At 38.6% G+C, this 15,870-nt stretch overlaps 1 protein-coding gene across 1 annotated transcript in view; it reads left to right on the forward strand.

The window, feature by feature from the left end:
- The window catches only part of LAMA2 (laminin, alpha 2), a gene marked incomplete at its 5' end in the record, with an annotated part of 294,647 nt that overhangs the window by 52,227 nt on the left and 226,550 nt on the right, over nt 1–15,870 (forward strand). Inside the window, 5 exon segments of the mRNA XM_009319128.1 lie at nt 1,850–2,029; nt 4,238–4,327; nt 6,556–6,673; nt 8,359–8,537; nt 9,946–10,045. Of these exon segments, the coding sequence (XP_009317403.1) occupies nt 1,850–2,029; nt 4,238–4,327; nt 6,556–6,673; nt 8,359–8,537; nt 9,946–10,045 (667 nt within the window).

A 15,870-nucleotide genomic window follows, 5' to 3' on the forward strand; every position in this document is an offset into this window, starting at 1 on the left:
CCCAACTTGGTGTCGTCTGCAAACTTACTGAGGGTGCACTCGATCCCCTCATCCAGATCATTGATAAAGATATTGAACAGAACTGGCCCCAAAACTGAGCCCTGGGGAACACCGCTCGTGACCGGCCGCCAACTGGATTGAACTCCATTCACCACAACTCTCTGGGCCCGGCCGTCCAGCCAGTTTTTACCCAGCGCAGAGTACACCTGTCTGAGCTGTGAGCCTGGATGCCCAGGGAAGTGGTTGAGTCACCATCCCTGGAAGTATTTAAAAGACGTGTAGATGAGGCGCTTAGGGCCATGGTTTAGTGGGCATGGTGGTGTTGGGTTGACGGTTGGACTCGATGATCTTAGAGGTCTTTTCCAACCTTAATGATTCTATGATTCTATGGCCAGTGCAAGACAGCAGTTGTTCAAAGCCTTCTATCCAGTGCCTGTGAAAACTTCAGGAAAGGAAGAGCTACTGCTTTGCTGGGAGCAGTAGATTTGCTGTCTCTTTCCTCGGTGTGAGGCAGCCACTGCTGAGTGCCAGCGGGCATTCTGAATGCAGCTCTTTGCCTAAAACAGTGGTAATATCATCATGTTCAATGACAAATAAATGGCTGTGTGGCCTGACTTCTCACTCAGAGCACTGAGGTAAGGTGCACAACATGTTCATTGCAAAGAATAAATAAATTCTCTTATTCGTTCTAATGTTCCACACGTTTGGCTCAGCATGTGAACATTCTTTCAGTGTACCAGCCTGTAATAAAAATGCCCCAATTAAAATTTAACACTTCAGAATACAGGAAAATTAATGGTTTCTTTCCTCCCTCCCCCTAGGTGCTCATTAACAATATTTTGCTATACCTGACATTCTTCTTCTTGTAGGCCTTTTCCAAGAACAATTCTGTAGCAGCCCATCTGTTTTATTTTGTTGATTCACAGCTAATGTATGCCATGATCAGCTAAAAAGACAGGAGGGGAAGAAGATTGCTTGTTTTTGTTGCATTGCCCTTGCTGCTGCAATTGGTGTCAGAGAGTCTCTTTACGGAAGAGCCACAGAGCACACTTATCTAGAAGGTTTCTGGAGTTAAGGATAGGGCAGGCAGAGAAAGGGGGGCAATCTTTACAGAAACCACAGTGTAAGCAGAGATTGGTACCATTTTTGGAAAAACAAATGCTGAACAGAGTTCTCAGAGGTGATAAAGACTTTCCTCAGGGACCAGGTAAAAACAGTTGCAACACAGGAAATTGCTTCAACTTGCTGAGAACAAGATTCAAAGGAAATGATGTATTGTGTAAAGAGACAATGGGAAAGGGGAGATGCTTATGAATGCTTATTTTGTCTCATCTAGCTGTTGTAGTTTTCAGTATTTACAACTTGCATTATCCTGGCTATAGAAAAAAACTACTTCAAAAGTCTTTTGATGATGACTGCTCTAAGAGGTACAAACTGATCCCTGTTGAATTCTGAGTCCCATTCCAAGTATCCATTCCTCTTAACACAAAAATTTTGAGCCCTTTGGTTGTTCGATAACTTGAAAATACCTATTTCAGACTAGAGGAGGAGAAATTAGTTGCCTGCGGCATGGACATTATTGTAGGACCTTGGTACGTGTATGCAGCTTGGACTATGGTCTTTCTGTAGCTGATGACTCCTTTGCTCAAAATGTTTTTACTGTAAAGCCTCAGACCTGGGGTCTGTGAGTACATGGAATATTTTTGTGGGGAAATCTGCTTTCCAAAGAAAGAAGGTATTTTACCTTTGCAAAGGCATTCACACAGTGCCTTTAATGATATTTGTTGGCATAATCATGGCAACATTGCTGTCATCTAATTCCTTGTTGTATTAATAATCCTGTCTTCAGATTCACACTTCTCTTATTAATGGACGGCCTAGTGCTGATGATCCTTCACGCGTATTACTAGAATTCACCTCTGCTCGCTTTATTCGCCTGAGATTTCAGAGGATACGGACACTAAATGCTGATTTAATGATGTTTGCACACAAAGATCCAAATGAAATTGATCCCATTGTTACCAGGAGGGTAAGTTCTGGCAAGATAGTAGAAATGCATGTGTAGAAGTTCTCTTACACCTGTAAATGCTGTACCTGCCTTTGTTTGCCATAGGAAATCTTGGGAGATGATGAGTACCTGTTGTTATCTGTCAAAATCCTAGTGTTAGAGGATTCCCTCTTCACAGCATTTTGTTATCTTCTCTGTAGCAGAAGTAACAATGTTATCTTTTCTGCTTAATAGTGTTATTAACATACATAACATGCTTATTAACATAAGCAAACAGCTCCTTTGGCTGTAAACACTTGGGTGCAGGTAATTGGCAAGTGGTTGCTGTTAGATAATGTCCTCTTGCCTCTTCTGCTGCTCAATCATTTGCCACCTTTAACATTCCTTGAACACTTACTTTGAGTAGAATTTCTACTAGTGGTACTGTAACTAGTAGTAGTGCCTGAATGCAACTCTTTTAGCATTATTATATGATTGTTGCTAACTCTAAAAATGTTACATTGTGCTTCAGCTTAAAAGAAGGGATGTAGCACTCAAACTCAGACCATACCCCTGCCTTCACCACTGTTCCTTATGTGTGCACACCTCGATCTCTTCTTTCCGCAGTCTGTACTTGCTTCCTATGCCACATCTCCCTGTTTTTCCACTGCTCAAATGTTGTGTGTTATTGTATTTTTCCTCTGATTTTTCTATTAAGCATTCTTAAAAACTGTTTTGGGGGATGTATACCTTTCCACATTTTTTCTTTGTGCTCACTTCCTCTTTCTGTTGATCATCTTATTTTACATCTTTTTAATTTTTTTCTTAGGGTACCACTATACTAAGTCTTGTTATGAAGGGGGACTATGGTTGTTCTTGGCTTTAATTAATACCATTTATCAATGGTGGATAACTGCGAAGAAAATTTGCTTCTTCTGTTCCACATTTCTGGTTTCCATTTCTTCCTCCAAATATGTAAAGTGCTGGCTATTTCTGAGAGGTTGGAATGTGCCATCCTGTTTTGTATTACAAGCCCAGAAACCTTCCAGTTGATTGCAGTTATTGCAGCCTCACTAATCCTGGAAACTGGGTGCAAATTTAGTAATCTGATTTTAACTGATCAGAAACACAAAACCGAATCTAAATAAGAACCCAAATCACACTTTAAAAATCACTGTGTACTCATGAAAACCTAGTGCAGTTCAATCCACAGATTTCTCGAACCAACAAAGAACAATAACATGTGTATGGTATCTCTCCATGAGGCTGTCCTCAAAGTAACAAGGAGCAACTGAAACTTGCCATCCTTGTCTGCCTTTCCCCATAGAAGACATTAGACAACCACTGTACCACAAAACAAGAAACAAAGGGTAGCCATAAATGATACATTTTCTGTGTGGTAGAAGGTTTCTGTGTGGTATGACTGAATTATATGAGTTCCCATTTTGTTTGATATATTTATTAATGATCTGAAAAAGAGGTTGAACGCAGAAACAGCAAAATTTGCAAATAGCGTGTTTGTTTGGATTAGCCGATTGTTAGGATGTTACAGGACCCTCACCAAAACAGATGAAAATGCACAAGATGGCATGTGAGATTCACTTTTCACGGATGTCATAATACATGAGTACAAGTATCTTTCCATCCTTCTTTCTGGTTAGGGCTATTAATCGCCACCAAAGAAAAAATAGAAATGGTCAAATGGCAGAACAACAGGTCAAAAGTTAGTTAAATCTCAATAACGAAGACTATTCCATAGTCATTCAGAAGGCCAATAGTGAAAAACAGTTCTTCTTTCCACAGTCCAGTGAATGCCCGAGTAAGATGCAACTAAGGTGAACAAAAGTGTTTCTTTCTTAGTTTGTGTTCTAGCCTCTCTTCTCCCCATCATCACGGCTTTTCCTTTTCATGTTTTCTGAAGGGAATAAATTCTTTAGCATTTGACTTGTCATTATCCAGTGTGCATATAGCCTTTTCCTATGCTTGTGTTTGGTGTGTGCTGTGTATAAATTGACACGGCTCTTGTGACTTCAAACAAGTGGAACTGTGCCAATTTATACCCTTTCTTTTCACTAAGCCTGAATCTGTTGATCAAGACGCAGCTTGGATTACACTGTCTGCTATATTTGTAATAGATCAAAAAAGAAATAAAACAGGACCTGACAGTTTTGTCACCAGAAATGAATTCTGTAGTTTGGCACCCACATTTTACAATCCACTTAGCAATTCAATTTCTGTTTTGTCTTACAGTATTACTATTCTGTAAAAGATATCTCTGTTGGAGGCATGTGCATATGTTCAGGCCATGCGAAGGCTTGTCCACCGGATCCAGCGACCAATGTATGTATTTTTCTTTTTTTTTTTTTTTAATGTGCCTTATTTGTAGGGTGGAACATCAGAAAAAAATCTTGATAGTCCTCAGAGTTCTGTGAATTTATCTCTTCTTCACCTGGAAGAACAGTCAGAAGCAGTGCCGGGATGAAATAGTGCTGGCAACCAGAATAATAAACATTCGTACAATGTCAGTAGAGGCATTCTGTGAAATGAAAGAATAGGTTTCAAATAATTCAGTCCATATTGAAAGTTTCCTAAGAACAGCAGAAATCTGGGTTATGTTATGTAGCTGTAGAGATGAGCACTAACAGTCAGTCTTTCTTTTCCTTGTTGATATTCATCAAGGTGTTTCCTAAATGACTGTCGAGTATTTAATCGATACTTGCAAACAAATGATGGCTCTAGAATGGCACATTTACTATGCGGGAAATATTAATTGAGTGATCAGTCAAGCTAGTCTAGAAAATCATGAGCTGTTTATAATTTCTTCCAACTTGTAGCTTTCTTTTTGCACCATTATTAAACACATAACCAATATACTTGAAATAGAGAAATGTAATTTGTTACTGATGGTCCAAATCTATGCACACATTATGACTAATACAGAATTTCCAATCTACTAGTATTACTAATGTGCCATAATGAGGGATCTCTTCATATACTATTCACTTAAGTAGGAGCTTTGTAGGATTTAACAGAAAATCTGGTTTGTATATGACATTAAGCCATTGTGTAGGAACTGATTAAAAAAACCAAACTGGAAGAAATCTTACGGAGAATGCATTTACAGTTCGAAGCAGTTTCCATGGATCCTTGTACAAATTTTACGAACTCCTTGGTTTAATCCTTCCAAGCCTTTTCTGTGATGATGTGTATAGCAAGTGTTGAACTATTGTTTCAGATGGCCTTAGTTATCAAACTGCAGCATTGTCTCAGTGCCATCTGTTAGAATTGGGCCTACCTCAGAAAATAAGTGCTGTTATTGCGATTAATACATACTTCAGTTCAGATAGTTTGGCTACTAGATAAAATAAAGGCATTTTGACAAGGGCGGTGTCTTGTTTTGCAGGATGACATATATGTATTTGTTGTCTGACCAGTATAAAAAATAGCGTAAGTGAAACAACTCACTCACACTCTCCAGGGATACTCTTCAGACTGAGCCATACCAAAATAGGTGGGCTTTAGCTTATAAACATCATGACTGTAGTTGTTAGCATAATCAATCTTTCCCCTAGCATTACAAAGAATAAACTTCCTTGAATTACTGCCTTGCTTTTCTGAAGCATTCCTTAACTTAACCTTGTTTTGCGAGATTTATGCTTTGCCCTGTGAGCCATAGAATTTCTCCAGGTTAGCTTGCTGCTTTGACCTTGAGTGGCTTCACAAGGACCACAGAGAATCCCCTCCACTGAATAACTATTGGGAAGGCAATTTTTGCTCCTCGTTTCTCCAAACTGCAGTTTCTTTTACCTTTTCCAAGCTGCTTCTGTGCCTCAGAGAGTTTGGGTGTTCCCTACAGCAATATTTTCATGCTGGGACTAAGCTGGGGCTAAGGTGATCTGCTGAGGAACTGAAGAGTGACTGCAAGTCTGGTCCTGCTCTCATGTCTTACTAGTTTAAAAACTTCTGCTATCCCTCACATAGAATTAGTTATGCAGTTAGAAGGTTACACGATGAGTTGACTCATCCAGTAAAAAAATAATGCTGAAGTTAAAAGAAAAGCCAATTGTATTGGATCAGCCAACATAATTGATTTCACTCTGCAGCTGCAGGATTGCTGCATCTAAGGGAAGGGTGGAGAATGGCTCACTCCTTCTAGTGTAAGCTAGCTATCAGATCAGTTTCCCTGTACTGTGAAGCTGTACCTCAGGGCTACCAGCACTTTGGCTTATTTACTGTACTGGGGAACTTTCATTCTCCCATCCTTTCTTCAGCCAGTTGGAATTAGGTTCTCCTACGTTCTTAGATTCTCCTTAGATTCTCTGGCCAACTGTGTTCCTTTGCATTGTGGCTGTTTTCTTAAAATAGAGCTATAGGAGTTAAACATACTCTTCTGTCTCTCACTTGGTGAATGCAGGATACATAAATGAATAAAAATGAATAAACAGAGGAATTACAGAGTATAGCCATTCTTAATGTTTTCATAATTTGAACTGGAATGCAGATTATGTACATGAACAGATTCTTCAAATCATCACATTGTGTAAATATTTGTTTTTCTTTTAAATTAGAAATCTGTCTGCCAGTGTGAGCACAACACATGCGGAGAGACATGTGATCGGTGTTGTCCTGGTTTCAATCAAAAGCCTTGGCATGCTGGCACTTTCCTGGTTAAGCATGAATGTGAACGTAAGTTGAAAGCGGTACAGAAGAGAAGGTTTATTGCAACTGCTGGTGACAACTGAAATCGGGTCCTATGTGATTTTGCAATTAATTCTATTTCTAACCACATTTGTTTATGAATGAGTTGTTCACTTACTTAAAATGGCTCAAAAAAGTTAAAAGAAAAATTACATGTAGAATTGTGGTTTCATTGAACTCAGAATATTTTAGTGTAATGTGCTGATATTGGTGGAATACTGTATAAAAAAATCATTTTGACTTGTTTAGTTTTTATAATTACGGTGGGTTTGTTCTGATAAAATAACAGGACTGTATCCTGATAAGTAAAAAAACTTTTTCACAAATTTTTCATTATATTGAACTTTAACGGCATAATTTTTGTACAAATGCCACTTTTATATATTATAATGTTCAGCCTTGCTGAAACAGAATATCTTTACATGATCAAAATGCAATTTGAGTTTCTGATTTTTTTAATGGAAAAAACAATGTATCTAGTTTTCCAACATGGAACGAAAACATACCTTGAAATATCATCTACCCACAGGGTGGGAATTTCATTTACAGGTTTACTGTAGAAAGGATAGTTATAATTGAACTTTAAAATCCTACTTCCAAAGGTCACATACCACTTATATTTCTGAACATCATAAAACCTAGTGCTCCATTACATGTAAGTATTTATTCAGTTGTAGGATTGTAGCTATAGTTTTACCATGAGTGGTTGAAAATAAATAAAAAGAAACAGATATCCCCATATTAAAAGTAGTAGTTGCTCATTTGTGTCCTGTAAACTTTGGTCACAGAGGTCTTTGTTTCAGTAGGAACTGTGTCTGTACTGGGAATGCATTCTGGAATGAAATCAGGGTACATTTATTTTCATGTTTAATTTTTAAAAGACACTTCTTATGCCCCCTTCAACCCTCAGTGAATTGTTGTACTTTCATGGTGGAAACAGTTCCCTGGGATCTGGTTCAGATGTGAGGAGAATGACTCCCTACAACGTTGACGAGCTTTGAATTTCTCTTTATGTGGAAATTAATGTTTTGATGCCACAGGGGAAGGAAGAAAGAGAGCTACCTCATTTTGACAGCAACAGATTATTAGATTAGCTCTCTTGCATGTGGACCTGAAGCCTAAGAGTTCAAATCTGAACATCTAAAGAAGTTTTAAGGTTGGGAATCTTTTTGTTCTGACCCAGTTCTTACATGCGTATGTGCAAAACAAGTGGTTTTAGGATGTCTTTCAGCTTTCATGGAAATTACTTTAATTTACTCATACCATTCTGCTGCTTTCCTTATAATTCCTCCTGTATTTTAAATTAGCTGACTCTTTCATGAACCGTGTGTGTGTGCAACCACCAAAAGGTTTCTGGACTATCAATTTAAAGAGGAAAAAAAACCCCTAAAACAAGACAGGAAGAATGTAATTAGACTGTATCTGTCGACTTCCATACTCCCCCAGACAAAACAGAGAGAAAAAAATACAATATACAGAATTCCAGGATGTGTTTGTGATGAGACCACATTACTTTTCACAGATGAAGTAGTAAATTAATGCTTGAATGTGCTGTCGGTTACAATGTATGCAGCACCCATGATAAAATGTTGAACGACTCTTTTTAATACCTTAGTAACAGCGTGGCATCTCCAGCCAGAAAGTGTTCGCTAACGCAGTTCCTTCTTTTTTAGCATGCAACTGTCATGGGAAGACTGAGGTGTGTTACTATGATCAGGACATTGCAGACAGAAATCAGAGTTTGAATGTCCGTGGAGAATACATTGGGGGCGGAGTGTGTGTGAATTGTACAAGCCACACCGGTGGCATAAACTGCGAGACCTGTGTCGACGGTTACTTCAGACCTAAAGGGGTAAATGCGTGTTCTGTTGTCACTTCACTGTAAAGCTCCGTGTTCAAACCATCACTTCAGCATGGGGAGTTAAGTTATTAAAAAGAGATGACACAGTTTGGACTGCCATTTTGTGAAGGTTAACTTCTAATTCTGACAGTGTAGCAGTTGCTTTTCACAGTGGGAAATCTGTAAAGTTAACACTCACAGGAATATGAAAGTGAATTGTGTTGACATGAAGGAATGCACTTGAGGTCAGGGCCTCCAGCTAGTATTTCAATTTAATTTAATTTAAAGGAGGATGTGGTCCTGTAAACAGAACTTTTGCCTCAATAATGAATTTCAAGATTTGTTATCAAAGATCAAAGAAGTATCACTACATTTGATATTGGAGAAAGGCAATCTGTAATTTTTATTTTTTAAATGTAATGTAGAATTAATAACCACTGAAATTCTATAGTGTCTCATGAATGCCTTTCATTTTCAGTGCAGCGGGAATTGTTTTTTGTCTTTCGTCATATAAGGCTGTATTTTCATCTAAGTTGAAGCTGTTGGAAGATGAATCTTATATTAGGTTGTATTGCCAATATGGGCTGTGCCTGTATTTTAGACAGCTACACTATTATTGTGTGCTTAAATTCCCGATATTTTGTCTGTATAGTTTCAGTTTGGTAAATCATGACCTTTAGTCTGGTGGGTTTTCAATCCTCAAACACAGAAAACACGAGCAAATAACAATAATTACATTCTCCCTGATATACTGGTTTTAGCCTTAGAGCTTGAGAAAAGGAGTACTGATGTCTTCAACAGCAGGGCACTTGATTTTTTCCTCTGAATTGGGTTATCATCCAACTAATAGGGATTTTATATATATGTGTGTGTATAGTGTATCTATAGTATGTGTATATACCTAATTCATGGAGAACTTTCTACTTTATATTCCCAGTGTGATATTAGACTTATGTTTAAGTTTGGTTGAGGTAACATTTTCAAGAAGAAAAGGAAATTATTCCATTGTCTAATGTTGACTTTTCTTCACTTACCCTTTTTGTTCAGTTACTGACTAACTAACTTTAGTTAGTTTTTTGAATCATGTTGACTAGAACAGCTGAACTATTTGTCAATATTACTTTAGGTAGTGAATGCTTAAAATCAACTTCATTACATTTATTAATTTTAATTATACAAGGGTCTGTTATTATCTCTACACCTGTTTTTAGTTGAAAACGTAGTTGTTTCTAAATAAAAATCCAAAATGTAACTTTAATGCCTAGACTGCATGGCCTAAGTTTGGCAACCATCTCATTTTTGTTAAAGTGCAAGCTACCTACATAGAAGTTGTTCTCTCCTACTTTTTGTTTAAGAAGTAAATAAAAGTTTCCAATTATTAAAGGTAAGATTTTGTTTTGTAATCTCTTTGTTTTTGTAGGTGTTGCCAGATAGCCCAGATCCATGCCAGCCATGTTCCTGTGATCCAAATGGGTCTTTACATGATACCTGTGTCAAAGATGAGAAACATGCAGAAGGAGGTAAGATCCCTAAAAGACAGTAATGCTAAAGCTTAAGTTCAGCAATGGTCAAAGAAAAGCTGAAACACATTTGTAATCTCTTAAAAAACAAAAAAAACTTTTTTTTTTTTAAGTTTACTCATGCGAACAATAATCCACCTGCATTTTTATGATACTTTTCTTTGGAAACTCAGATTTTATATTCCCAAATTTGCTGAGGCTTCTTTCAGACTCATGGCTTGCAAACTTGAGTACGTTTGGAAGAGTGTTCCCCATGGAATATATTGGAGAATTTTGGCTTTTCTTTTACAGCAGAGATTAAAACTAGTACAACCATAATGTTTTAATCTCTTTACCTCTCTAAGCATATTTCCGTTTGAAACCCTAGAAAAAAATCTGTTTGAAAAGTGTCATATTTATGTGCCATCTATATTAATGTAGCATTGCAAGCTGTTTCCCATAGCCCTGTAAAAGCTATCTTCAAATAGAGAATAAACTGCTTCCTTGTGCTTTGGAAACAATGGATTGCCATATTTTTGGGGGGTTTTTGCCGACCAACTTCTGAGAATACCATAGGAAGATAACAACAAAACTCAAGGTCAGCTCTTAAGAGGTGTTTTGATTGGGCTAATTACAATCTATTAACAAGAGCTGTTGTAGCAATCTTTTTTGAAATAGAGATCAATGGAACATAAAAACAGCATAGCAGAGATGCAAATACAGGGCCCAGAGGTGTAAAATCTACTCTAACAACCATGTACTGATTATATCAGTTCAATAAAATGATACTGATTATTGTCACAGTGGTATATATGGTGCGTTGACCTTGGTCAGCTGCAATGCCCACCCAGCTGCTCTCTCACTGCCCTTCTAAGCAGGACAGGGGGAGAAAATAAGATGAAGCAGCTTGCGGGTCGAAGTAAAGACCAGGAGGTTGCTTACGAATTACTGTCATGGGCGAAACAGACTTGACTTGGGGAAAATTAATTTAACTTATTGCCTATTTAAATAGATTCAGATAGTGATAAACAAAGACAAAAATTAAAAAAACACCTTCCCCCCCACCTCCTTTTTTTTTTTTTTTTTAGGGTGCCTTCATTCCTTCCTTCTACCTCCTCCCCCCCTACCACAAGTGGTGCAGGGGGATGGGGAATGGGGGTTGTGGTCATAACAGTTCCTCTCTGATGCTCCTTTCTCCTCACACTTTTCCCTGGCTCCAGCGTGGGTCCTTCCCACGGGCTGCCGTCCTCTAGGAGAAAAATCTACTCCACCATGGGTGTTCTTTTAGGAGATATCCACCTGTTCCTTCATGGGGTCCTCTGTGGCGTGCAGTGTGGTTATCTACTCCACCATGGTCTCCTCCAGGGGTTGGAGAGGAATCTCTGCTCCCATGCCTGGAACACCTCCTACCCCTCCTTCTCCTCTGACCTCCTCTGACCCATCTGGCTGCAGGGCTCAGCTGTGCCCTGCCGTGGGTCTGTTGGAGCCGGCTGGAACCGGCACGGGGCAGCCCTGTCCTCTCGTCACAAAGGCTGGCCTGCGCCCCCCAAAACCCCGCCGCTGCCAGCACCCGGGCACGGACACCCGGTACAGTATATCACACGACTGATAGGAGAGACAGTTGAAGCAGAAGAGAGGATGAATCCCAAAGCTGGAAAAAACACATCAAGACTGTGCAATGCTTGTACCAAACCTGTGGGTGAGAGTGTACAGGTTACAGATGACAGACTTAATGCAGCAAAGAAACCTCTCGTACTATTAAACAGGACAACTTTTATTCAAACGTTTGCCACTACTGACATTCAGTGCTTTTGTAAAATACTGAGGCTATGATTTTGAGATGGAAGAATGAGTAATTCAAATGTCCCACTTGCGTGTTAAGCAGCTGCTTGGTCTCTCGGTTCCTATCTGTTACTGCTGCAGTCTTTCTTTTCACACCTTCTGTGCTGGCCCCTGGTGCAGGTCATTCTCCAGGGGCCTGGCAGCTGAAAGGCAGTTAATAGGCTGTCAGCTCTTCCCCTAAGAGAGGGAAGCAAAAAGATAAAGACATTTTTCCATCTTGTTTGGTTGTCAGTAATAGTGTCATTAGGAGCTCTCATAATGTCTTATTCTTGCCTCTGAGCATTCAACAGATCTAAACCATCTCATAGTTGCTTTCTAAATCTGCTTACACTTTCTGAATCTGACTGGGTGGTACTGTGCTTTAACACCTTGCTTCCTGTATCGCCTTCTGCCTTTTTAATTCTCTGATCTTCTTTCTGGTAAATTCTTTTCTGGACCTTTCTAGGAAGAGAATAAAACTCCCGTTTGGACCCCTCCTTTCCTTTCTTGCTTTTTCTCTATTGTCTCCATCCACCCAATCTAAAGATCGTTAACTGTGTCTTTCTAATAAGTCAAGAAACGTGTCATGCCACCATCTTGAGGATAACATATCCAAAATTGGATTATCTCTCTGTGTTTTGCCTCCTTTTACTTTTATTGCCAAGCGGCCAGTCCTGCTCATCTAGCCCCAAGCTTTCAAACAAGTTGCATATCTCAGCAGTTCCTCCAGTCCCGAGAACCAGAGAGTTCTTTTGTTCTCTTCACAAAATTAAAACTCTCATCATTTTCTGTCTTGACTGTAACCAGCTTCTCCTGATCTTCATGAAACTTAACTCATTTGGCTGCAATTGGTTAGAAACCTGTTGCTTTTGAGCACATTAGAGTATTGTTACTCTCTGTTGAATCTGCTGTTTGTAACACATGGAGTAATTTTTTTCCTTTATTGCTTTTTAAACCCATTGATGTCTCCTCTTTCCAATTTATTTACTGTAGAGGTTATTCTATGTATTTAAACTACTTCTCAATTATGACAAGTGCAACAATTGTTATTTAGGTAACAGCCATCATAAACGGAATTCCCTCCCCAAAGTAGTCCATGCATTTGTTCCTGAAACCAGTTGTCTGTGTCCTGCCCAGTCCTGGGAGTCCAGTGAGAAGTGGACAGTTTGCACTGTCTAGACAGTGGCCAGAGGACAATTCTGATATTTACCTTGTTTTATTTATCTATTTTAAGACCGTAAGAACAAAAATAAGTCAGCTCTACACATAACTGGGCTTTGTAGCCATTCTGCCTACAATGGTCCTGTTCTTTACTCCTTGTTCTTTCTCTTTATTTGCTTTTCTTTACCTCTTGTTGTACTAAATAAGGTTCCAACACGTTAAGAGAACTGTTTACTTCTTGCACATTATGTTTGATTATAGTGTTTGGACCAGCTGGCCAGATTTGTGACTGTAACATCTTATTCCACAGAAAAGACACAATAAAGCCTTTTTAATATTTCCTTTAAGGAAAGATTTTTGTGGTAATGGAAGAGGTTATGTTAGAATCAAGAGCAGGTCTGGATATAATTTTTAGCATAAAACTATCCTGAAAGCCAATCACTTTTTACCTTTTTTTTTTTTTTTCTCAAATTTATATTCAATACCCTGATAAAATTCTTTTTACTGTACACTGCTCACCCTGGGCAGCAGTTGGGTTTGAAGCACTGGGGAGCCTTCATAAGGGAAAGGCTGGAAAGCATGATCTGTCTGAGGGAATCTATCTATTCACCTGTGAACCAGAATGAATACACACTGGGTAGGTTGAAATACATCTCAGAGTTTGCTGGCTGGTTGTTTGAGGGTAAGTTGTTTCCTTGGTGTAAGATGGCAATACACTTCTTAAATGTGTGGTAAGCAAATGAGTTGGGAATATTAAAAGCATTAAACTAAAATGGAAATATGATAATAAGGAAAATCACTGGGGATATAAAGTCACCGCAAACAGTTCTCAAGGAAAATAAAGCTGGAGGCTGTACATTCTCTGTGTGCTTGAATAGTGTACGTAAGCAAAAATTAAAAGAGAAAAGTGTAGCAAATACCATAATAACTGGTACACTGATGAAATGCAACAAGAGGATTTAAATGACTGCATCCTGTAGTCGTCATCAGGTTTTGGTAGATAAGAGAAGGGCATGAAGGACTCGCTTTATAATTGAGTAGGCATTGTTTCAGAAGGAAAAGAAGTATTTTTGTATATTAAGCATGTGTAATTTCCATTTTGATCAGCCTAGTATAACTTTGTCCTCACATATTTCACTCAGCATTCTGAAATGAAATACTATTATTCTAGCTTGTATATTTTTGGTTTTGAATCTTCAAGAACGCTTTCCAAATATTCTTTCATAGCAACATTATATGATATGCTCATGAGCAATATAGAAAAGATAGAAAATAAAGAAACTTACAATAAATCATAGTATGTTTGCAAACTGTGGTATTGATAAAACAAACTGATGAAAATGTCTCTAGGTTTTGTAACTGAAAGGCAATAATTTTAAAACTGAACTTGTCCACCTATGTCCAATCCATCCTAATAGTAGGTAAACTTGACCATCGTCACTTCTGTATCGTCCATACAGAAGCAAAGGTGGAACCTATACATTCAGAACTACTCTGTACTCCAGTAATTGGGCTTTCTCGGTAAATCAGTACTCGTTTCAAGCTGTAGTGGCTAGATTTTAACAAATAGCCATTTTACTTTGCTTTTAAAGCACCTGCAAGACCTGTGGAGTTTGGAAACTGGCAGAGTTTTGTGACTCAGTCTTCACTGCATGCTATCATGCAGTGAAGTTTTTTCCCTGTTGCCTCTTTTTGTACAATATAATCCCAATGACAGATGTTTATTTTTGCTGAAAAACTTTCTCAGACATTGTAGGACAAATAACATCCAGATATCTCCATCTTTATTCAGGCTTCATAGTACTTTGCTCAGCAAGCAGTCCTGCTGACTTCCATGAGATCATTTTTGGAATTCATACACTGTTGAACAGGAGTGAAAATGGCAGAGGCCAGTCCTGGGATTGCAGGTTTTGTCAAGGGTTTGGCGCATGCTTTTGCATGCATTTATTTTTGTGCAATTTTGAAAGGCTGGTAGGCTGGGAGAAAACTGACTGATAAAACTCATATTTCAAGATGACTCATCCTCTAGGATGAACTTTCAAAGCTTCTGCACACTCAAAGATAGGACAGAAACTGATAATATTCAGGTAGAAAACGGAATAACCGCTTCAACAAATAAAGCCCCATTCAAACGAGGCCTGTGAAGTAATAGACCAAAAGCAAAAGAAGATGTGCTTCTGCTGAAATGTTAGTTCATTACAATGACAACAAAAGACGGACCTGAAACATCTGCCCTAAATTGAAATATAATTAGGCTGTTGATATAATATGCACTACATATGCACTACAGAAGCCTGGTCAAAGATAACCAGTGGGGCACTGACAGGAATTTACATACTGTGTAATACAATGAGAGCCTAGATCTTGCAAGTGCTGTAAATGAAAGAAGGCATTGAGCCAAATAAAATATGCAGACTAACCGTGTCAACAAGTGTCAGAGCTGGAAGAATATATGACAGTTAGTAGTCTCTGCACCTTCCTCTATCTGTTGTGGAGTGTGAGGTCTCTTGATAGATGGTAGGCTGAAGGTTATCCACTACTGTGTATACTGCATAAGAAAGGAGATTGCTGGGCTGATGACACTGGAGTTTCCAATCCTAGTCTCTCTTCCTTAACTGCAGAGAAAGGAAGGAGCAGGAGGAGGAAAGGTTCTTGATGGGGAACTGAAAAAATGAACTGACTGGGCAGTGGAGGAGAGACTATAGATTTAAACGAGTATTTAGGAGTTGTTCCATACTGAGATATTTAATTGAATTTGAGTTTGCTGAGAGTTAACTCGTGAGACCTAAGAATGAGTTCCCGAAACTTTCAAGTAAGACTGGCTCACTTCTAAAGAGTTAGACTTGCCTGTGTCTTCTACTGCT

Source organism: Pygoscelis adeliae, unplaced genomic scaffold (assembly GCF_000699105.1).
Source record: "Pygoscelis adeliae isolate BGI_AS28 unplaced genomic scaffold, ASM69910v1 Scaffold172, whole genome shotgun sequence".
NCBI classification, from domain to species: domain Eukaryota; kingdom Metazoa; phylum Chordata; class Aves; order Sphenisciformes; family Spheniscidae; genus Pygoscelis; species Pygoscelis adeliae.